At 46.0% G+C, this 24,317-nt stretch overlaps 1 protein-coding gene across 2 annotated transcripts in view; it reads left to right on the forward strand.

The window, feature by feature from the left end:
* The window catches only part of SUFU (SUFU negative regulator of hedgehog signaling), an 84,076-nt gene that overhangs the window by 13,696 nt on the left and 46,063 nt on the right, over positions 1–24,317 (forward strand). For both annotated transcript variants that reach the window (XM_083844809.1, XM_083844810.1), the window contains exon 3: positions 8,845–8,981. In XM_083844809.1, the coding sequence (XP_083700935.1) occupies positions 8,845–8,981 (137 nt within the window). The remainder of the gene's footprint in view (positions 1–8,844; positions 8,982–24,317) is intronic.

Here is a 24,317-nt window from a genome sequence, read left to right on the forward strand (position 1 = left end):
TCATACACGTACAACGCTGCTGGCACTCTCCAGAACGGGAGGATAATGCTTCCAAGCCTCTCAAGCTCGAAGGGATTAACCTCCAGCAGCTAAGCAGGATCCTATCCTTCCTCCACATACCGCTACTTTCATGGCACGGACAGCTGAACCTCAAAGCAGCAACCCCTAAATTGCCTTAATTTGCAGCCCAGCACATTAAAGTGCCCTGAAAGCTGATGGTGGTTTACTTTGACACGCAGGGCTGGAGGCAGCATGGTTCTGGAGCTGGTTCACACATGGGTGGGCAGGAGCCGAGCACAGGAACCGCTTCTCTCAAAGCGAATTTAGCTTGTGTGTTTGTGAATTATCAGCTGCGAGTGCTGTCAGCTCAGGTTTGGACTCGGCACCAGTAGTAAAAGTTCATACCTGTGCTCTTGGCCATAACGCTCTGGGACTGCTGGCGGTCTCTGGTTAATGCCTGCACAGAGGGCGGCTTCCCCCGCCTCTCTGGATCCTCTGCCAGGGTCTGACAGCTATCATGGTGGGGAGAAAGAAAACCACGCAACTTCCTGATGCGTATAATGAGAATTTCCAATTACTTTTGCTATTTTGCTGTGCTTCTCAGAAGGGTCTGGCTCTGTCCGTGCTACGTTTTAAAGTCACTTGTGCTTCTGGTGCTTCTCTCACGCCTGAATGATTTAGGGGTCTCAAAATTGGCCTGTCTGTCAGCTCGACAAAACGTACACAATTTCTGTGCCGCAGGTATCTAAAGCCACTGGAAAACTGTGCCACTGCCATGTGAGGCAGTTTGACTGCAGGATTAGGTGTAGTGTGGACTTGACACTGTGGTCTGGAGGGTTAGAGGAAAAATCTGGAAATCTGGTGTATCAGTATTCATTGTTTGCAGAAACTGGTTTTAAAAAAAAATCTTCAGCCTTCAGGGACAAGATTGTTACCAGCTGAGTTTTGAAATAAGCTGAATGGTAAAATGTGTGGAATCAGTGTTGTGGATGTGTGAGTGAAACTTCAAGTGAAGTATTTTCTTTCCCTTCTTCTCTATAGTATCATTGCTGCATGGGAGGTCAGTGAAGCAGAGCTCCGTTTTCGTACTGGCCGGTAGCACAAATTCACAAATTTCACTCGGGTCCATCTGAATGGGGGTTTTCTGAGGGGATCCTACGTGAGCGTTTCAGCGAGCTGAGAAACCTGCCTCCACAGAGCTCTCCGCAGAGCTGCGGAGGAAGTGCCTCTGCATCTGTTTGGATTTAGATGTTGGACTAATTCTCTAAAAACAATTTCTGTTGCTGTTTCTAGAAAGGTTTTCCATTTGGTTGATGGCAAACACATTTGATGCGACGTACTGCAGGAGCGAGCTCTCGGCAACAGTTTCGGGCCCAGCCATAGGCGGGTGTCTCGAGCGCTCCGTGTCACTGTCACCCCGATTTTACTTTGTCAGAAATCTTTAAGCATGTGTTCTTTTTACATTCGTAATTTTCCCCGCTTGTTTATGAAGCGTTTTTTTAAAATAAACCAGGGTAGAAGTGAGTCCGGTAAGACTTTCTGTGTGCGGGTTCAGGGCAGTGAGAGCTCGTGGAATTTCCTGCCGGGCGCTCTGAAGAGATAACCATCTGACGGCCAGATAACCGCTCCCTGCTCTGTCAGATGTTTTTATGTTTTTCCTCAAAATTGATGCTTTTCTCAATGCCAAGAGACAATCCAGGAGATCATGCGAGTAAGCAGGTGCGTTTTAGCTGAAACAACTTTTCTGGAGAGCTTTTAAGCCTTTCGTGAAGGGGGGCTGCTGCGCTTATTTTCATACGAAATTTCTATAGCAGAGCGTCTCAGCGTGCCGTCAGGGCTCTCAAATGAGCCTTCTACATTGTTTGACAGCTGCACTAAAAACAACCATTTCCTGTTCGGCAAGATGCTGGAAGTACGAGGTAGGGTCACTTTAATTTATTTTTTTTTCCATTAACTTCTGGAATCTGCGAATGATTTGCTTGTAGGGGTAGGACATGGTGTGAGGCGCCTGGAGTCTGAACGCAGAAGACTGGCTCGGAGTAAACTTGTTTGGGGCACATCGGCTCTTGCCCAATATCCTGCCCTGGAGATGGAGACAGGGAGGTGTTGAACTCAGACGGCCCTGCCAGCCTGCTCAGGGCTTTTCCTTGGTTTTTAGCCAGGAGACCACCCTTTGTGTGACTTGTTTGCAACCAGATGGGAGCAGCGAGAGGGAAATGGTGCGCATCTCGAGTTTTCTGAGGGAGGACCGGGGAAGTCTGTCAGGTCAGCTCGCCTGTCAGTTAAGTGCCCCGATGCTTTTTGCTACAGCAGTCCTCCGTGTTGCTAATAGTAGTATCCTTGCTAGCTGATAGCCCCCTGGGATGGTTACTAGCTGCGCAGTCTTCAAACCGGAGCGAAACCTGGGCCTTGCAGTACTTCGGTCTCGCCAAGCGGAGTTGTGGCTCTGCCCGTCAGCTCGGCTTTAATTGACTTCTCGAACTAATCAGGAGTCCTGGTACTGCTGCTGGGAGCTATGTATTAACAATTACTGGCACTTCGTTTTTTTGAGGCAGAATTAAGACTGCCTTATGATGGAAATAACAGCAGCTCTTACTGCTGCCAGAGCTGGAAATGTAGCGATGCTGTATTTTGCAGCCTTCAAAACAACATCAGAGTGGCTCACAAACAGCAGAGCAGGAAGCTTTGTCTTTGTGGAAGACACGAAGAAATGTAATTAAGGAGTCGAAGCAAAAGGCAGCGTAAGCAATTTCACAAAAGTAGCAGTGCCGGAGCTGAAAGCTGGAGCTGGGGTAAGTCAGCGTGGTGCTCTGCGAGCCTGCCCTCGCTTTGCTTCCAGAAGAAACCCATTTCACCTCACTGTGGTTGCTGGTAGTGGAGCTGTAACTCCTGAAAGTGCACTCCTAACTATTCTCCAATACCCTGACAGAGCGTTCTTGTTGTTCCCTGGCTGAAATAAATGTAGTGACTGAAGGGCCAGCATTTCCCTACGTAAACTCCCATTTTCGGGGATTGGTACATCTAATATATTTATATACACATACTCTTCAACTCTCAAAAAATAAACACCTAATACACTCTGCTCCTTGTCCAGTGCTGCGGAGCTTTTAACAGCAGACATTGAGAAATACTGCCATTTTGCACGGCAACAAAGCAAATCTTTTCTTGTTCCATGCAAAAGTTTGAAAGAAAATGCTTTGGCAAATTGCTTTGATTTAAACTGAAAAGCCTCTGGTTTTTAGAGCTGCTTTTAAAGCAAGAGGCTAGTTTGGCTTTTGATCCTCTTAAGCTGGGTTATTTGATGTGAAAAACGCCCTTGGTACTCTGCTGCAGAGGGGAGCAGCCTTTCAGCTCTCTGTGTGTGGCTTCAGGAGAGGGCTGGCAGCGCGCGGGGTGGTGGGGGGCTCGCGGAGCCTGCCTGCACGGCTCTGTAAATAAAGGGGCCTCTATTTCTTTGGATTCTTTTGCTGGAACTAAATATCACGATCGGTGAAACTCTTACCTCATTAAAGGAACAAGCCAGACGTCTTCAGCCTATGTGCAGTGCTGCAATGTGGTCTGTCCTGCTGAGCTGATTTGCTGAGCAGATAAAGAGTTTTAAGCCGAAGAATGGCGTGTAATATATGACCTTAGCTTTCAAACGGTTTGTTTTTGTTCATGCGACAAAATAAGGTTTTGATATTAAATATAGGGTTGGATTTGACTTGGCAGATACCAGAGCCTTCCATTACTGCTGTAGCCATAATATAAAACTATCTGATGTGTGCCAGTGGGCATGCAGCAAGCCAAGAATTTCTCCATCGATGTTTGTTTTTGTGAAAACTTACCCGGCTGCTTCAGAAATGGGTTGGCTGCAAAGGTGATGCCCTCTCTTGTCGGAGGGGGCAAAGAATTGGCAGGCAGAACACCCTCCGTGCTGCCTCTTTGTAGTTAGTATCTCGAGTGCTTGGGCAAAATGAGGATTTTTTTTTTTCTTAGTGTTTTGGGGGTGTTCAAAGAAAAATCACTCAGTCAGAAGTGCAGAGTTCAGCAGAAACAAGGCATAAACCAAACTATGTGAAATATTCAGATCTGTTAGTACAGAAACCTAATGCTGTGTTGCAACTTTCAGTTTATGTACCTGGGGCTATGTGTGGATACAAAACGTGCATTTTGAGGGCTCCTTCTCGCGCACACGCTGTCAGCACGTTGGTTGGGTTGGCGCTGTCGTCTTCCTGTCGAGCTGAGACACTCCTGGACTATTGTAACTGTGTTGAACGATAACTTAAAAAAAAAATAAAAAAAGGAAAAGCCATGCAAACTAAGAAACGAACACCAAAGAGCTGAAATCGTGCCTCTGTGGAACAAAAAGCATGTAATAAAGGTATTACCTTGACAGTTTACACAGGAGCCAGGGTCAGGCCAACCCACAAACAGCACGGGTGCTTTGCAGTCCTGGTGCAGGCAGCACGGAGCTTTGGCGCTGGGTATGGGAAGGGCCCTGAGCACAGCTCCCCACAGCTACCTCGGGTGTGCTTAGCAGGACTCCTGGAGAGTGCTTGATTTGCAGGACTGTGTGTTCAAAGCCACCATGCACATCAGGTAGGAGGAGGCAGAATTGCTTTTTGGGTTATCCTCACCACTCTCCACCCCGTTTTCTGTGGCTATGAGGCTTATTCAAGTCTGTACCTTTCGGAACGTTATTCTTTGTAGCTTGTTGGTTGATGGAGGCCAGCTTGAGAATGCTCCAGTGATTGATTTTCCCAGAAGCTTTGTGAAACGTGGGAGCCTGGAGGAAGGGACTTTGAAGGTGTGAAGGTGCTCTGCAAGGCATGATACCCTTTTGGCTGGTTCCTTAGCAGCCTGCGTGTCACTGAGACACCCTGCAAACGGCAGCGACATGCCGTGCGAGGAGGAGGCTGCCCTGGGAATCCCGTGTTATGGAACGTCTTACTATTCATTAACTCATTTTTGGGGAGTCGCTCATGATTAATTCCCCGATTGTGGGTGGGCTGCTTCTCTGGGATAAGTGCATCTTTTGTATTGTTGGTAAGGTTTGAACCAAAATGAAAACAGGTGGTTTGGGGGGAATGAGTGGCTGCTCACTGCCCAGATACAAAGAACAGTCTCTTTACCTTTGTGTGGGATCAAAACCATTTACTTGGTCTTCCGCTCCTACATGGAGGAGCAGTTGACGTGTCTAGCAGCCTTGAGCTTCTTATGGGGCAAACTGAGACCCGAGGCTGGTAGAAAATCCACGATTCTGAATTCCTGCCATAGTCTTGTCTCAACTTCTAGTGATTTCAGGATTTATTCCTGGCCACTTGCTGATTGAAATGAGCGTCTGTGAGGAAAGGCAACCTGAGAGTCAGTGGTTGAGCATAAAATTCACTTCATACATCGTGTAGCTGGATCCCGGGATTGAAGGATTTATGGGCGGTTGTTCATTGAGAGAAATTTTATGGCAGCTGTTGAAACTATTTTTGACTTATTTTCAAATACAAGACTTTCTTGGAAGAACAAAAGCAAAAGCTTTGGCAAAACTGCTGACTGAAAATGGCTATCCTAATTACATTCTGAAGATTAATAATTCTTTCCTTCTGTGGAAGACCTGTCTGAATTAAACAAATGTTTTGGTAAACCGTCAAGCTTTTAAAGTCATGTGTCGCAATTTCTTCAAAAACAAACAACCAATCTAAAATTAAGTGAGCTCAGATCAAAGACCTTATCAGCCGAAACCTTTGAACAGCTGTACAGTACAGGTGAATTGCGTGTATTTAAAGTTTTGCTCCCACAAAGCAGCGTCTTTTCAGCAATCTGTGTCCATTAACTATTCTAAAACATCTTAAATATAATCTTTAAATATTTAAATCTTACAAAATAGGATTTTTCTGAAAATTCACTGCTACCTTAAAAAGTTGAGAATTATAAGCATTGCACGCTATTGTATTTTTGAGTGTTTTTTGGCGGTTATGCATTTTCTGGTACTCTAGAGATTTTTTTAACATCTTAGAAGGGAAGTAACTTGCTTTATTCCTTTATTTATCTTTTATTCTATATATTTTCTATCAATTCTCTGAGAAGCTTCTTTATTACCGTACAAAAAAATAATGTGAGTAACGTTGCCTGTCGGTTTTTACCACTTTGCAACCACTGGCATGTTGCAGGCCAGCGTTGTTCTCTTAACTGCTCATCTTGCTTTAAATTTGTTGGAAACCCACCTGAACACTTCTGTTACTCGGTAACCTGCTTACGGATCAATAGAAAGCACGTGTGGTCTTCTGTTAAACAGTTATTTCTGTTTATCCCCTGAAGCATGGAGATCTGTGAAGTTCAGTTAAAAAAAAAAAAAAGATACAACCCACAACCTAAACTCTAGCTTAATGCATATTAAAAATAAGTGTTGCTTCAGAACCTGCCTTGAAAGGAGGAAATTCAATAGGGAGCCATCTTACTTTCCAAAAATTTTAACTGTGTAAGCTCAGCTTGAAGGCTTCTTGTTAACTTTGATCCTTTTTAAGATTGACCCGTTCGTAATGCGTCTCAGTTTCTGGTGAATGCTTTTTCCTGGAATCAGTCCTTGAAAACTACCCACTTTGAAGCATTTTTGTTTCTCCCTCTAAGAAATACTTCTGTTTTTCCTTTGCTAACTGATACGTGAAACCAATAAAACACTACAGGGGTGCCGAATGTCCAAAGTACAGCTTTGAATTTATGAGCCTACTGCCATCCTGTACCAATCTTTTTGGTAGACCCGCATGCATGATCGCAGAATGCAGGTCTCACTGCACATCCAAACTCCACTCTGTGATCACGGGCTCTCTGGTTATTCAGTAAGCTCTTGCTTTGTTGAAGAACCAAGTGTAATTATTTGGTTTGTTGCTTAAAGGTACGTTTGTTTCCTGGAAGAGGCTTTATACGTACCGGCTGACCGCTATGAAATGCATTGTCTGCTGCATTCATGGAGCGTTTGCTTCTGTAGTACATAATGCTCAAATTCTTTGTTGAGGATGACATGGAGAGAAAAGGAAACGTACACTTATATTTTTAACCAAATGAGTTAAGTATTTGTTTGCTGTATTGTTTGCTCACCTTTCTATCGCAGATGTCTGACTTTCGCTACCTGTCCTCTTGTTTTCAGTCAGAGCTGTTCGTAGTGTGGCTTTGTCCTTGGGTTCATTTCTTAACTATTTTCCTTATGTTATCTGCAAGTCCATCACAAACTCCTTGAAGAATCCTCAAATAAAAGTTACATTAAATCTGGAAGGAGTTGCACTGATGCTTAAATTTGATCAATTTTAGCACTTTACGTTAGTCAGGGTTGCTGAAAAGCATGTCTGCTTCAAACAAGCTCCATACTGTTGGAACAGTCCACCCAGCACTTGGAACTGGTCACGGCACTGCTAGCGATCTGTGTTTTTCAAATGGAAAGTGCTCTCATCACTTTTCTGACAGCCCCGCTTGGCTCTTTTTAGTAGAAGCTCAATGTTAACACTTTGTGCATTATATCTTTCACGTGTGTCAGCAGGGCACCAGCATCCAAAACATGCACAAAGTTTCTCCAGAGAATTTGCCAATGGCTGGAGGAGGAGATTTGAGTTTGCAGAATCATGGAAGCTTTCGTAAACCAGAATCAAGTGTCTTTATGCTCAGTATAAATCCTTTTTTTTTTTTTCTTACGTTTGCCTTCTTGCAACAGCTACAACAAATGAGTGAGGGATGTGATGGCAGTGGTAGAAAGGAAACTGGTGTCCCCAACTTGCTTTCAAGTTTGTGAGCCTAAATATTTGTTCATGAGGTTTTTCAGAGATTAAATGTGACAGTTTCAGCTACTGGGGACTTGGAACAGGAACTTTACTGTATGGGGATGTGTAAAATGCAGGATTCCTATGGACTAGTTTTGTTGAAGTGGAGTAGTATGGGGCACCCTTTATTTGTTCCTTTTTGTAACATCCCTGATGCTTCTAATATGACTTTATTCTCCTAGGTAGACCTTATTAGACCAAACTAAATAAAATAAGTTAACACCTATCTCTGTCAAACTGGGGAAATGGTCAAACATCCTAAGTCATGAGCTGTAGTTGTCATATTCAGTGTTCATCCTCTGTGTGTATGAGGATAGCCTCATAAATTCAAAGCTGTACTTTGTGCGTTCATGCATTTTGTATGTTACATACAAAGCTGTACTTTGTGCATTCATGCATTTTGTATGTTACATACAAAGCTGTACTTTGTACATACGTTTTTTTTGTCCCATATATATTGGTGCAAAATAAGAATTTCTGTGTTGTGTGAAAGATGACTAAATTTCTGCCTGCATCCTCTCCATTCCTTCCCTGTTGTCCAGCAGCAGCACAGAAACTGTGTGCCATACATCAAAACAAGCTAGTGTTTCAACCCAGAAGCCTACTACACAGTACTTAAGGTTATATTCCACTTTTGAATGTACAGAAATTTGAGTCCGCTAGAGTTGAATAACATTTCCTGTTGGGTACTTTCTTTGGTGTTTCCATTTAAGCAAATATAGTTAGGGCAGCTATCACTGCAAAACTTGCAAGTTTATTTTGAAAACAAACTCAGGCTGCTGAAGATCACATTGGTGCCCCAGAAGAAGTCGTGATTCCAAGACTGCATTATTCTGACTGAGAACTGTACTATGATGGTTATCTTTGAAATTGTCTTACGTCAGTTAACATAACGATGTTATGCCATTTGAGCTAGTGTAGACCAAAGCAAGAGAATTTCTAAACTTATATTTTCTGTGAGAACACTTTGCTTTTCTCTGTAGTGCTGATTCTGAAGGTACTGAAGCCTGTTCTCTTTACAAGAAGCATGTTGTGACTTTTCCTTTTTCATTCCCTCCAGGTTTACGGGAACAGATGGACCAAGTGGTTTTGGATTTGAGTTGACATTTCGACTAAAGAGAGAAACGGGAGAGTCGGCACCACCTACCTGGCCAGCAGAGTTAATGCAAGGCTTAGCCAGATACGTCTTCCAGTCAGGTACTGCAGGGTTAGATACGTTACCTTGCTTTTTGCTGCTTTCATTCCACATCTGTTACATGGTGTTACACTTGAGTCATAGGTGCTCAATCATATCTTAGGACTTTTCTCTGCGTGAGAACATTTGACCAAAAAAGTGGGTATCTTCCACCAACCCCGCTGCTGGGGACAAAACCCAGCTGCTGTTTACATAACTCCAAATCACGAGTATCAAGAAGCTGAAGGTACAGAACGGTCAGCAGCTATAGGAAGCCTGCCAGTGCCTATTTGTTGCTTTCTCACGTTGTTGGTTTCAGCTCTTTCTGGGTGAGAGGAGATGATGAGATGTAAGAATCTCATTTGCTTATCCTGAAATGGCTGAGGAGCACGCGTCTGATAAGGCCTCGCTTCTCAGCAGAAGGGCTGTAACTTCCAAAACGGTTGCAGTTCCTTCGCAAGTAAATTTCTTCCAGTCGTCTGTGTAATTCAGCAGCAGCAGTGTGTGTAAACAAACAGATGAAAAAGACATAAGTTGTAAGAGATGCCAAGGCTGGGAGGGCTAAAGAATTGACAGTTGGGAATCATCAGTGCTTGTGGAGACTTACCAGAAAGTTGAGAACCATCCAACTTTTTTGCACTACTCTTCCTGGATTTCATTGTACTAGTAGATTGAATATTCGCTTGTTTTGTGAGCACGTGAAGATCTGTGGAGTGACTGAGTGCATTGCATAATTGAAAAACACCCTTTACCATCACAAGATCTGAATGAGAGTAATTGAAGAACTTTTTTTTTTAACTAGTTTGGGATCCTTTACAGGTAAAGTACCTTCCAAATCAATGATTATTGAATTTGTAACGTTTGGTACTTGCTCTGCTAGTTAATAAATTGCTCAGTAACTTCTGAGTCTACTGCTGGTTTTCAGTCAGATTGGCTGACTGTCAAAAGGGAAAGGTCCACGTGAAAATAGGATTGCTCTGGTAATTTGTCACAAATCATTGAGGCAGTGGTAACTCAGAGTATTTTTCCTAAGTATTGACGGACAGAGATACAATGCCAGCATAGATTATTGCTTGTCTTCATATTGGAAGTGTATCTGGTTGCAGTTTGAAATGGCATAAGCATATTTGTAACCTTTGCTGTGCAGCTATCTGCCCCAATTGCCATCCAAATTTGGGTTCAACTGTAATCTTTTCAATCTTGATTCTTTGGTACTCTTAGGCATCTGAATCCACATGACTTTCACAGTTTTTGTAACCATTTGAGGTTCCCATCCTGCTTGAATTGTACAGTACAGCAGCTTTTTAGTACTACCTATGCAGTGGTGAATTCATACTCATATTTCTATGTATTGCAGGATATGCAAAAAAGCATCTGGCTCTAATGTCTCCCTCTTAGGTATAACATACAACATGTTATATGTTAAATTATATTACATTTAAGACCCTTTTTGTAGCCTTTCACATTTTCTAGTCTGGTGTAGTCTCTTTGCAACAGCAGTTTCAGTGCCTTGTGTTTGCATGTTCAGCAACCTCTCCTAGAGCAGTTGCTTGTCTAACCCTTTCCATGAGTAAGGGGATGAGTGCAGAGTGAAATGTGGTTTGATAGGACAAAATTCAGGACAGAATTCTCAGACTCAGCTGGTACTGAGGGCAGAGACTCCCCTTGCTCATACAGCAGCCCAAGAATGGGTCTTCCTGGCACTTTCTGTTTCATAATATTACCAAGCCATTGATTGCGTGCAAGTGTCAATGAGCTGTTTAGAAGAGTTTTGCTAACCAAAGGATTGTTCTGCTGGAAGATTTCTCAAGTTTCCTGCAGTAATGCAGTCTCGTCTGTCTGACCTCAAAGTAAACAAGCTGTTTTTAGACTGGAAAGAGCAGTTGTGCCCATGCATATCAGTCTCTGACGTGAACTTCTGAGGGCCTTCAGTATTATCTACTGCTTATCCGTGCTGGTTTTGACTTTCTATCTACCATGACTTTTTAAAGGCACTGCTCAAATATGCTTTAATGGATTGTAGCCTCTGGGTGTTTAGTTCTCAATTTACATTATTAAAAAATCCAGTGGATGAATCATAAATCGACTTCTTTGAATATGAAATTGAATATGAGCCAAGAGCATATAACAGGCAAACCACATAGTGGGTTACATTAAGAAGAGCATGACCAGCAGATTGAGGGAAGTTATTGCCTCTTCTACTTGGCACTGGGAAAGCCTCACTTAAAAAGCTGTGTCTGGCTTTGGGCCCCTCAGTTTGAGGGACTGAGAAACCAGATAGGGTCCAGTAGGCCCAAGGCTGTCGGGGCAAGAAGAGCACATGAACTAGGAGGAGAGTTGGAGGAAGAAGGGCTGTGTTGTCTATGCGGAGAAGGTGAAGGGCGATCTAACAGGAGCTGACAGCTGTTGGAGGGGTAGTTTGAAGATTGAGGGGTCAAGACTGAGGAGTCAAGCCCTAGAAAATACAACGATGAGGCTACAGCTCTGTGTTGTAGTATGGGAAGTTCTGCGATAGCTCCTCTTCGAGAGGAGGCTTAGTGAGAGACCTCCAGAGGCCCCCTAACCCAACTCTTCTGTGACTTTTTTCATACAGCTTCATGCCCTTCAGCAAGCAGCTGTGTGCTCTTGCCAAACATTACCAGCCATTCCTTCCCCTGTGTAAAAGGAAATTGCATGCTGTTGAGGCAAGTGATCAGGCTCTAGTTTTATTTTAGTAGAAATTTGTTTACTATTTGCCTCTTTTGAATAAGGACTTTCTCACTTAGGCTTAAATCTTCTAGCTAGTCACAGATGTCAGGTTAATCCTGGCAAGATGATGAATTTAAAAGCAAGACCTGGGATGCAGCAGACTATTCATGTTCCTTCCGAAACCCATTCGGCGTTGGGCAGGGTGTGGCACTCCGGCATTGTTTTATGTGCTGAAAGGTTCCTTTTTGCTCAAGTTCTTCTGACTGTGCAATTTGGAGCATTTGTCAGATGCAACAATACCTTATTGTTGCCCTGCTCAGTCGTTTAAAAATCTGCGGTGTCTCTCTAATACTTTAAAATAGCTTTAAAAATGTTTGATGAACCAAGACAACTTGAGTAATGCTTCTTAATCCACTCCAAACAAGAAGCAAGGAAAAAAAAATAAAACTGGCAGAAACTTTCTGGGTAGGCTCCAGGCACTTTGGCATGTCAAAGAATTGTTTACTTTGAAAGCTATGCTAAGAGCTAAATTCTTATCTCTTGAGCAACAAGCCAACTTCTTGGTTATCATAGATGTGCTTTGCTGGGTCCAGTTGAAGCTGTTGGGAGAGTAAGATGTAGTTGTGCTCCTGCTGAGCCTGAGCATTTTCAGTTGGTGGTGACTGAGTTGAAGAGTCATCTAGCAGCTACTGCTGTCCTAAATATTACTTCTGTGTATTGGAATTTCAAAACACATCTCGTTGCAGGTGATGTATTTTTGTAACAAATGCTTTTAGGCAAATGTAGGTTGTTTGGTTGTTTCCGTCTCTCCTGCACTGTGGCTGTAGTTTAGAAAAGCTGTCTTCCACGTTGAATTTCAAATCTCTTTGGCTTCCCTGTTCACTGTAACAAACACTTGATGCTTTGTGCTTTTGATTAAATAGCACTATTTCCCCTCTTTCAAGAAAACTAGGTTTACAAGTCTTAAAAAGTTGTATTTGTGGCTTTATCTGTTCTTAATTTTATCACTGTTTGACCATGACCACAAATTCCAACTCTGTTATTTTTAGTTTGGGGAAAAAAAAAAAACACACCAATCCCCCTAACCTTGAAAATGAAACCGCACAATTAAGTGACCTTAACTTGTCGTGGTTCATGAGTATGCTGGGAATATCTGGTGGTAGAACAAATGTATACTTGAATTCAAACAGAGGAAGAAACGTTCTTCCTATGGAAAGTTTATTCAGGACTTGTTACGATTAACTCTTTACGTATTGCAGTATTACTCTGCTCGGTTAGTATAGGGTGGCTGTGGGTTGTGCTTTCCTGAAATTAAAATCTGCAATTTTTTTTCTCTCTACAGTGAAGTTAGGTTGTTTTCAAGGGCCTACCTGATATACTTCATGAGGGCAATATGTTCATGTAGATGGAAACAAATGCATTGTTTTTGCTGCTTCTATGTTGCTTGGCCTGAAAGAGAAACCTCCAGCTGTAAGGTACAGATTTGGAGAAATTGTTAGAAAAACTTGTCATGCATAGTGCCTAACGATAACAATATAATGTATATTATGGTTGCATTCTCCACAACGGATGTCTGCAGTAGGGAACCATCTAGTGAAACTAGCTTTAAAAATACTGAGATAGCCCTCCGTGAATTTGTCCAAGGATTGCAGGTTGGCTGAGCTTGATAACTTTTACCCCAGAACACATCAATGTGTGCAGTCTGAGCCTCTGCAATTACCGGGGATGCAACTCTCCAGCAGGCTGGAAAATGGCAAATGCTGTCCTTTACATTGTCCTTAAAAAAAAAAAAAAAAAAAAAAGCATGAGGTTTATAATCAGTCGATGTTTGGCACCTAAGCAACTATTAGCAAACTAGCAAACCATCTAGAAGGTGTCCAGGGAATAATGGAAGTTCCAGCATGGATTTATCAAGAGTAAAACAGAACAAACTAGTTTAATTCTATGACAAAGTAATAGGCACTATAGAAAGCAGTGACTTTGTTATCTTGATACTAGTGAGACTCTGGACATTGTCTCATATAACAGGTATGTGAGCAAGCTGAGGAAATATGATCTTGATAAAAACTGAAGAAAGGGATGCAATACTGATTGGATATCTCGACTTGAATAGTTGTCAATGTGTTGTCATCAGCCGCAGAAGATGGGTAGAACTGAGATTCCTCTGAAATGTGTCCTAGGGCTGATGCAATTTGGGATTGACTGGGATGATGAAATGCAGAGTATCCTGACAAAACTTGCAGACTCAGCAAAGCACTGTGGCACATCGGGCTGGAGTTCAGAACAGCCTTTGTAAAGCAGAGATGGTCTGAAATGCCTGTGTGTGCAGGAAGGGTCAGTATGGTGCAAGAAGTGCAGGTTCCTGTGCTTATTCAGGAGTAATCCAATGCACAAGTACTGGCTGGAGAAAGACAGGCAAAGGCAGCAGTCCTGAAAGGAAAAGAAGAAGATTCAGAGTTGGTTTCACCAGTGAGCTACACCTAAACCAACACTCTTAGCTCTGAGAGGGAAGCAGAATTGTTCTGGTGTGTGTGTGTGTGTGTATATATATATATATATATGGAACTGTTCTGTGTGTTGTATGTGGTGCAGTCATATGCTGCTGGCAACAACTTGAGGGGAAAGAGAGAGCACTGTGTCCAGTTTTGGGCAAAAGACTTCAAGTCAGTTGGAAAAAGTCTGGAGGAGAGCAGTAAGAATGACCCAAAGGTCCAGAAAATATGACCTGTGGAGGAATGATTGAAAGAATTATGTTTGTTTAGTCTAGGGAGGAGAAGATGAAGGGAAGATGTGAGAATGGTCTTCAAATAAGCAAAAGGTTGCTATAGGTGATAAAGTAATATGAGAGGCCCATCACTACTTAAATTTCTGTAAGGTAAGCCTAGAGTTTGTCATTAGGTGAAACTTTCTAATAACAAGTACAGTGAAGCACTGAAGTAATTGTGAATTCCACATTGCTCCATGCCTTTGAGAGTTAAGTTGAACTATTCTTCATGTATGTTTGTCAGGAAGAGTTGATTCTTCCTTTTGGTGGGAGCAGAGGGGGAACCTTCTGAGTCCCCTTTATTATAAGTGTCTTAACAATTAGATGTCCTCTTCAAGTCTTTTATACGTGATCTTGTTCCATAAACACATAACTTACCTTTTTTCTTAGTTTCCTGATTACTAGTGCACTAAAAGATTTAAATGTGAGTTTTGAAGTCTCAGCCAATTTAAAAGTCAAATCCTAATATTTAACCTTTGACAAGTCAGTAGTAGGAAGTTGCTTGTGTTTTGGTGACTGCAAAGCAGTAGCAACAAAACCTACAAGCAAAGGAAGTAAGCACGCAAGATGCAGTTTCTGGGCGGTGCTTTAATGTAGCTTTCGGCTGATTGCTTCAGGAGAAAGTTGCTTGTGTGCCACAGAGACAGTTTTCAGATCTTGGATAACCCTGACTAAATCATTCCCTAGCGAAGTGTGTTACACCTGTGAAAAGTGTATTGGACAGAACTGATTCCAGCAGGTACGTGATGAGTTACACACGTTGATAGCAGTGTGTCAACACAGCACCAAATTAGCAATATTCTGTTTTTTATCCCACAGTCACCTCCGTTGGCATGTCTAGCGCCTTTGCGCTGTCACTGGGAGGGGTTCCCTTTCCAAAGGATTAAGCATGGAATGTTTTGTCCTCTGTTTATGCAAAACGTATAGGAACTCAGTATTTCCTGCCCGTGTCATTATAGGGCTGAATCAGTTTGAGAGAGTTACACCAGCTCTGTGTGGCTCAGTTTCTCCTCTGGTAAGTGAAGATGATGCTAGGAGTTGTAAGGACTGCAGGTGAAGAAGATGCTTTCTTCTTATTCAGCAATTTTCGTCTGATTAGTTTAGTTAGTTTAATCCGGGCCGCAGAGGCCCAGTGCGGTTGACAGGCAGTATAACTTCTGCACTGAAAATGAGACTCAGTGGGATTAAGTGATTTGGCTGAGGTTGCAGACCTGAGGCCATTAAGCTAGCGAACGCTTTGACACCTGTTGCCCTTGCTTAACCACTAGACCTCATCTTCAGATCCTCTGGAGTTTAGAAAGCCTCAATGTGGTAGCCTCAATGACTCTTTCCTTGCTGACATGTTTTCAAACACTCTTGACACTGGCCAATTTCTGTGTGTAAAAAGAAAAGAAAACAAAACAAACGCCCAGCTTCCTTGAATACAAATGAGGCTTGTCCAGCTTGTTGGTAAAACAGTGTTTATTTCTCCCTAATAGGGTGACTAAAGCCAAATAAAATCTTCCAGTATTTCATAGACTTTTTTTTTTCCCCTGACTGTGCCTTTATTTTTATTTTTTTTAATCCCAGGCTGATTTATTGTTCTCTTCTGGTTGCTATGGCTCTGTAAAATATATATTTTTCTATCATCTGTTTGTAATATTGACCGGTTTCCAGTATAGAGCTGCCCTGGCTCCTCTCTAGTATTCCAGGATTTTAGATTAAAAATGGGGGGAGATTAACTGTGTTTTTGAGCTCCACAAAGAAGTATAAATCAAACTTAATTTCAACAGAACCTGTGGTGTAGTGAACTCGGTGCAAACACTGGAAGAGTGGCTCGGTGCAGTTTGTAAGGCAGCGCCGGGCCCGTCCTTTGCCATAGGTGAGTAGGATTCGACCGAGCGCGCGGGCTGCGTGCCTCGAGCCCGTAAAGGGGTATGGAAATATGAAGTCACTGGTTCCAATTTAACCCAAGCTTGTCGTGGCCAAAAGCTCTCATCATCTGATAGTTATTCAGTGGTCCATGAGAAATCGGTTGGGTTTTAGCCTAATTCCTCTTCGACGTTTCCCATAAAACAAGCTGTTCTGCGAGCACCAGCGCGCACCAAGCCTGGTCCTTTACGTCTGCGCGTCCCTGCACCGCCGCAATAAATCCGCCTCTCCCTGCTCGTGAGCTCACCTCCCCGATATTTCTCATTCCCCCATCTCCTAAGGCGGCCGTGTCACGTCCCCTAGCTTCCAGCTGGGAAGTACGTGCCATGGCTGGTACGGAGCCCCGTGCTGGCTGCTGAAACCAGCCGGCTCCTCGTGCGCGGGGCGGTCAGCGGACGTGCCGGGCATGACAGGCAGCTGCCGAGCTCGTGCTGCGGCCGTGCTCGGTGCGGTGCAGGCTGCCCAGCTCCCGGAGCTGGCTGCAGGCTCCGAACCTGCTGGGAGGGAACTGCCAAGCAATACTCATGTAAATTGCCTCCCTCCTGGTAGGGATGGTGGCAAAGCGCTGGTCACGGATGGACCCGGCTCTTCTTTTCTGCTCTAGACACAAGTAAAGCTTATGCAGTAGTCCGGAGAAGCGGCTGTCTCCAAAGCTGCTGATCAGCCACTAAATGCTGAAGAGAGCTCCTGGAAAATGGTTTCATCAACAGACACGGTGACTCTAAGAGGAGACGTTCTGTAGGACTACAAAAGCACATCTCTTGGAACGCTGTCCCAGGGTTGCACAAATACCAAAGCTGGGACTGCGTTTGTTCTTCCCTTCCTGTTGCTGTCGGTGCTCGGGATGCTCAAGGGCTGAACCTTGTGGCTGAACACTGGCCGGTGGCCCTGCCCTGCCAGTAGTCAAACCACCCGACCTACAGGTCCGCTGGCTTTGCAGTGAGCACACAGGGCAGTGCTGCTTGCACGAAGCCCTTCCTTTGGCAGCCTTCTGGCCTCAGCCTCTGCTGGTAAGCCACGAAAGCTTGGGTTTGTGTCCGAGCTCTTGGAGGAAAGTAAGAGTCATGGCGTTTTTTCTTCGAGTGCACGTGAGGTATGGGGCAGCTGGATGCCAATCTGCTTTCCTGACATAGCAGTTCTCCGACAAGTCTTGAGAAGCCTTCTCGCTTTTAAGTCTTTGGGCTTTTTTTCTCTAATCTGCTTTGTTTTCATGTGACTGTTCTGGGTTTGGTGCAGCAGGACCCACTGAAAGTCGTTAGTATTGCTCTTCTTTTCCCCTCTCAAAGAAACTGTAAGCTTCTAGCACCTTTCTGTGTTTCTGTTTTCTTTTAATGTCAAGGTGTTTTTGCCATCTAGCAGACTCTAGAGGAGTGTAGCAATACTGACTGCCCATGCCGTGCAGCACAGGGAGCCCTTCCCTTGGAGAGGAACAAGAGGACGGACCCCAGCACCGTGCCGGTAGCGCTGAGCACAGGTCAGCATGCATCCTGCTGCCTTCTCTAGACGAGCTTAATGCAGTTCCTTCTCTGCGCACTTGCAGAGCTTAGTGTTGTTTGTCTTTTCATGTGTCTGTAATTCCGGGGACCTTTGAGGTCTGGTGCTTTCATTCAGGCAGGGAAATGCTCCCAGCTCCGTTTGCAGCTGGGTGCCGAGGCACGGAGGGAGGTCGGAGGCTTGCCAGTCAGTAGAAAAAAGCTGTGCGGTGGTCGAGGCTGTGGCCGAGGCTTCCCAGGCTGTGCACTAGCACGCAGCTGGCGGTCTGTCCTTCCTCTGCACGAGTCCTGTCTAGGCTGGAGAGGTGCTTTCAGATCCCGGTAGAAAACTGGCTGAGGGCACGGAGTTGTAAAGCAGAGCCCCAGGTGTGAATGCTGCCGAGTGCGTTCCCAGGCAGGTGGTGCGCTCGTCCTGCCCGTCCTCATTCATCCTGGCAGCATAAATGGAATTCCCTGACCTTAGACTTTTGGCTGATTAAATTTACTCGGCCTCTCTTTCTGTTCAGAGCAGGCAGGGTGCTGCCCCCCACAGTGCTGCAGGCGCCCCAGCACCAGGCTCCATCCTGCTCGCTGCCCCAGGGCACGGCCACTCCTTCAGCTGCTGATGTAGCACCTGGTGGGTAGCATCTCCCTGTCCTTTGCTCGAGAGTTGCTGGGATCTGTTCTCCACCAAACTGCTTTTGCTGCGCTGACGGGAAAGCCCCAGCAACACTCTAGCCAAGTTGGACAAACGCTGGGCGCTTTGTCAAGAACTTGAAAGGAGGGGACCGGCACCGCTGCTGTGTGACACTGCCTTTGGCTTTGTCAGCAGTGGTGACGTGAGCCTGGAGTGGGCAGGAGGCTCACCCAGCTTCCTCCTCAGCTCCAGTTAGCGGTCGGAAAGCATGACCAGGAACCTAAAACTTTCTGAGGACACCTGTACTCTCCTTTGGCTCAGGGGAGGAAAAGTCCATGGCTTATGTTGTCAGTGAGCAAGCTGTGTAATATAAATTAAAGCCTTTTCGTCTCTCCCTCCCTAACCTTGATGGAGTTTGGGCTTTATTCTCTCCTGCAGTCTGTCTGGGCTCGTGGATCAGGCTGGGCGGTTCCTGGGCCTTGTCATGGAAGTCACTATTGTCTCTGGACTTCTGGCTCTCTGCTGAGAACAGACCTGACCTTCCTGGGCCCCAAAGGCTAGGCTGACACTGAAGCACGGAGAGACTTTGTGCCAGGAGCAGAGGCACAGAAAGTCTTTGTTCCTTATAAAAGACCTGGCTGAAATAGAAGGAAAGCTGTCTTCCCTGGGCTGCTTTGCTGGTTGCATAGTATTTCTAGGCAGTAAGCGAGGGATCTGAGTGCTGCCTGAAAGAAGCAGCTTGTTTGCAGCCACTCCTGCAATTTCGATAAAGCAGGTTTAGGCCCGGTTTGAGTTGGCTAGGTTTCAGCTGGTACTGTCCCTTTTAATTCTGTCAGCCCGTGTCCTGTCCCTGCCTGGGAACTGAACTTGGCTCGTTGCTTTTCAGCTCTTAAATACAGTTCTTTCAGCTGGTTTATTAAAAAAAAAAAAATCATCTGTCTTCTGTTTGTGCTCTGCATCAGCCCGGGTGCCCTTACGCTGCTCTCAAATGCCGTGGATGGACAGAGCAGCAGCACATGTAAATCCGATGTATGTTGCATTTATAAATGCACAGTCATCGTAGCCTGTGTGCTGCATGTGGGCTCCCCCTGGAAGAGGGAGGAAACAAACAGGCGTGGAGACGCAGAGAAAGCTGTGACACATCTCCCTGCAAGGCTGCTGCAAGAGCCGGAGCGATGCAAGGACAGCCGGCGGGCTCTGTGCCCTGGGGTGCTGGCTCCTGGCAGGTGGTTATCGTGGAATAAATCGGTTATCAGAACGGATCTAGCTTGTTTTCTGCCCCAAGTGGAGGGGAGCTGAGCTCTCTGCTGGAAGCCTTTTCTCCACCCTACCAGGAGCATCCCCGCTGCAGGAGGGTGAGGAGCACATGTGCTGGGGACCCGAGGAGCACCTCTGGCTGCTCGGGCAGGGAAGCGGGCAGAAGCTGCACGTGGTCAGCCCAGCCTGGACAAAGGCTCTGTCCCCTGTGCTGCGGGAGGAATGCAAGACAAAGGAAACGGCTCAGGGGAAGGCAGAAACTCCCCCTCCTGCTGGTGTGAGGTCCTTTGGCCTCTTGTTTGTGAGTCTTTGTCCCTCCCGGCCTTTTCTGGGAAGCGGAAGCAGCCACTCTAATAGCGAAAGGCTTCTGCATCGAATAGTGCTGCCTCCTCCTATCGAGGAGCTGAAAGCCACAAAGCAAGAATTGTTCTGTGGTCACAGGAGCATCCTCTCCTTCTGCCTGCGCGCGATTGTTTGGGATGCACAGAGGAGTGTGTGAAGGTTGCACACATACTGAGTAGCCCCGTAAAAAGGACTGGTTTTTCCCTTGACAGCTGCCAGCCCGCGTTAGATGATACCGCAGAGCAGACTGAGCTGGAAGTTGGGTTCACTGTTACACGTCCACCTTCTTACGCTTCCTATTGAAGATCTGCGCAGCAAGTAGTGCTCAAACTGTGCCTTCTGACTAACCCCCTCTGCTTGCGAGTACGGCAGCACGCTGAGCTCATTACAGACCATCGTCTGACAGCCTTACACGCAAAGATCCTTTGCAGCCGCCTGCTCAGCCAGGAGGCAGCAAATGGGCACAGCAGGGGAAGCGTTTTGTTCTTGGTGGGGAAGAGAAACTGGGAGAGTGCATTCGGGGGCTGCAGACAGCCCAGAGCCTGTGGAAAGCCGCCTCTCCTGCTTTTTCTTTTAAAGCCAGAGCCTTAAAGGAGTCATCTCAGAATGCTTGGGATGGAGTTTCCAAAGGTACTCCACAAACAGACTGATCGTTTTGCATTCGATCCATAAATACAGCTCTTGGACAAACTTCGTGTTTCCCTTGCACTACTGTAACGAGCTGATAGAGCTCAGCTAATATTTTACACAAATACGTTTGAATACAAAGTTCCTCTGTTTCCTACCCTTCAGCTTCCTGCTTTTGCCAGAAGTAAAACTCAAGTTTGGCCCATGCGAGCTTTAAATTCCTGAAAACTTAAAATAACCACTGAGAAATACGCTTCGGTGTTCTCTAACACCTCCCATCCCTTCCCATTATAAGCCCCAGAACTAGTGGCAGGGTAACTAGATTACTTTTTTTAAGAGGTTATGATGTGATAAATGTACAGGTGTTTTGTCCCAGTCCAACTGCCCTTTCTGTCGAGTAACTTTTGCTTAGAGAGATCCCAGTGCAGTCTTACAGTCTACCTCTCAAGACTTGGGACTCGTGGGCTGTGAAGGCTGAGCGTTAAAGCTGTGTTTGACATCCCGGAGCCCATTCAGAGGAGGATAGTCCCGTAGTTTCACTTCCAAGTTCCTTAAGAGCTCTTGAATAGAAGTCTCGTAGATATTTAGGGGTGGCAAAAGCTGGCGGCAGCACGGCTGGCTGGGGGTGGCAGGGTCTGGCTCCTGATAAAACAGTGCATACGAGGGGCTGGGCTCCAGGAGGGTGCTGCCACGGTGCCTCTTGGCTGCTCCTCGCCGGCAGGAATTGCTGCAGAAACGCTGCAAGGTGTCTGCTCGGAGATCCAAATTGTGCGGCCAAGGGGGAGGCTTCGTCCGTGGGCTGGGACTCTCTTGCCTGGCCTAAAGCTCAGCGCTTGGCAAGTGCAGTCCTGCTCTCTGGGGGTTGCTTGGACAGGGGGGACGCAGGGAGTTAAGGCGGAGGTCGTCCTGCTTGCCTGCTGGAGGGTGTGAAAGCAGACCCGCTGCACAGCACCTAGGGAAGGTGGACCTGCGTGGGAAGGTGTAGAGGAGCGAGAGCTTGGAGAGGGGACAGTTTTGTGGGGCTGTGAAAGAGCAGCTTGCGCCCACGTTCGTTTTCTCTCTCTGCCATGCTCAGCGTCGCCAGGTAAGTCCTCTCGTGCTGCCGTGCCTTCCTCCAGGTCTCCTCCCCTGTAGGTGGGTGTTGTGCAGGTAAAGGAGCAGGCGGGTGAGAACCGTTGGTGGAAAAGCAACGCCGGAGCGGCATCCTGCCCTCTGCAGAGGAGGCGCTGGGGGTGCCAGCTCCTGCCTCTGCTGCTGCGTGGGGCTGGAAGGAGCAGGGGCAGCGCGGGGCTGGGTGAAACCGTGGGGAAGAGAGGAGACGGGGAAGGAGGTGGCTGGCAGAGAAGGCTGGAAGGAGTCAGGGAGAGGACAGGGGGCCCACGGCTGCCGGAGGGTGGGAGCGTGCCCTGGGCACGGGAGTCACTTGCTGGGAGCCTGCGTGAGAAATTCCCGGAGGCTGCAGTAATGGAAACTGCGTGCGCGCGTAGAGGTGGGCAGGGAGAGGGAGCGAGCCAGGCACGCAGATGTGCGAGGGCTGGGAAGAAACATCCTGGGAAACGCAGGGGGCAGGGGAGGCCCGGAGCCACGCTGCCTGTTGCATGATAGCACTTGGGCTAACACAGCGTGCTCCCCTGCGTCACACAAGGCATCCAGGTGTCCGCGTCCTGATACGAAACCCGGTATTTGTAACTTGGTCGGTGGAAGCTGCAATACGACAAGAGGTGTTTTCCCCCAGCCCTGCTGGGCTGAAGGCAGACAGTTGGGAGCGGTGCGTGGCGAGCGAGGAGTCCTCTTTGTTCCGCTGGGGCGGGAGGCAGGGGACGTCCCGTCTCTGGCCCCTTCGTCGGGCTTTCACTCCGGGGGACTTGAAAGATCAAATAAGTTTACATTCACTTGCATAAATTGATGGGATTCTTTTGAGAGGCTCATTGATTTTCCAGGGTTAACACAAAGTTTTTATTTTCAACCTGCTGATCAATTTAAAAAAAGATCTGCATCACTCCTGTATTTTCTAAACCCCATCTTCAAACCTCAGAGGTCAAGGAGTCCTTACAGTGCTGATAATCTGTTTTTCTCCACACTATTTTTTTTTTTTTCCTTTTAAAGAACCTTTTGCCTAGGCCCCTTGTTTGTAAAAGCCCAATTTGAATCCCTGCAGCGGAGCTATTGTTTAATTGTACTCCGGGGATTTAATTCTTCCTCGGGCACCTTGTCCGTGCTGCATGCCTGCAGCAGGCAGCAGCCCTGTGCGAACCTGCTCCTCCTTAGGGAGCCCGGGCTGGGGCAGTTCCTGTCTCCCAGACGGGAGATACGGGGCAGCAAATCTGAACTGCTTAAGAAAACCATGGGGGAAAAGCTTTTTTTTTTTTTTTTTTTTTTTTTTTTTAATGTAATGCAAATACGTCATGGCTCGGATTCTCCTCTTTTCTCCTATGTTCTTAAAAGGCTCAGCTTGAGCTAAAAATGAAGTTAAAAGCTAACGCTGCCAACAGGTCCCACAGATTACATCAGCGTTGTTTTCCTGCTTTACCAGTCCATTTGTGTAGTCCTTTGTAGGTTGGGAAAGGAAGCAGACAGACTGAATTTAGCATTAATTTGATTATCCCTAGATTATCTTAATTTAATGTGTCTGGCAAATGAGTCAGAATAAAGTCTTTTACTTTATAGCCTGTTTTTTTGTTTAAACTTCCGTCTGGATGATGAGTTGCCATAACAGTATTGCTTTGAGATCTTTAGATAATCTTCATATTTAGTTTCTGTATTGGTTTATTATAGCTGCATCCTTGCATGCATGGTCATAGACATTAGTAAGCTGATTAGAAATGTATTAAGTAGCTCTGGTAAGAAGTGGAGCTAATAGGTTTCAGTGTTGGACTCTGCGTCTGCCCCTCGTTTCTCTTAATTAATTCTAGCTGTTCAGTCTGCAAAATGGTACCGAAACACAGCACCAAAACTTACTCGTGACAGATTGCCAGACTACCTTTTTTTTATAAAACAAAGCCAGACCGAATATTAAAAATGTGTTGGGGAAAATGCACTTCTATAATAAATCATACAGACCGCGCATGTGGTAATAACAGTGCAATAAATTACATTATTTCTGCAACTATCGGCTAAGCTGCGTTCAATTTAAGCGTCTGGCTGCATCACTGTCGTGCTGCTCAGGAGCTCACAGGGGGCCTTTTAAACATTCCTGCACCCGTAAGTCCGGGGCTCGAAATCCTTCCCTGCTTTGCCGTCAGATACAGAATTCCTCTGAGTTATGCTGGCTGATGTCTGTTTCTCGCTGCTTCCATTTTAGCCGAGATCTCGCGGTCGGATCCAAGCTCCTGCCCCTCGGAGCAGCAAGTTTTCCAGCCGCCGAGCGCCGCAGATAACGTAGGGCTGGCTTGCGTAAGGGATGCGGTCATCGTGTTCGCCTGCCAGCATCCCCGGTGCCGTGCGCTGTCGCGAATTTCAGATGTATTTTTTCAGACCAAGCTAGCAGAGGGGAGTGCCAAGTGCTCGCAGGGCGGGGATCCAGGTAGCCCCTGCTGTCACGGGGGGGGCACGCAGGGTGGTTTCTTTCAGCAGCATCGCATACGTCTCGGAATAAAGTGACCGTGTAACGATGGGCTGGCTTTCTGCAGAAACAGGAGGAACACAGAAACTCGCTTTTGAA

This window comes from Anser anser (assembly GCF_964211835.1).
Source record: "Anser anser genome assembly, chromosome: 7".
Taxonomy (NCBI): Eukaryota; Metazoa; Chordata; class Aves; order Anseriformes; family Anatidae; genus Anser; species Anser anser.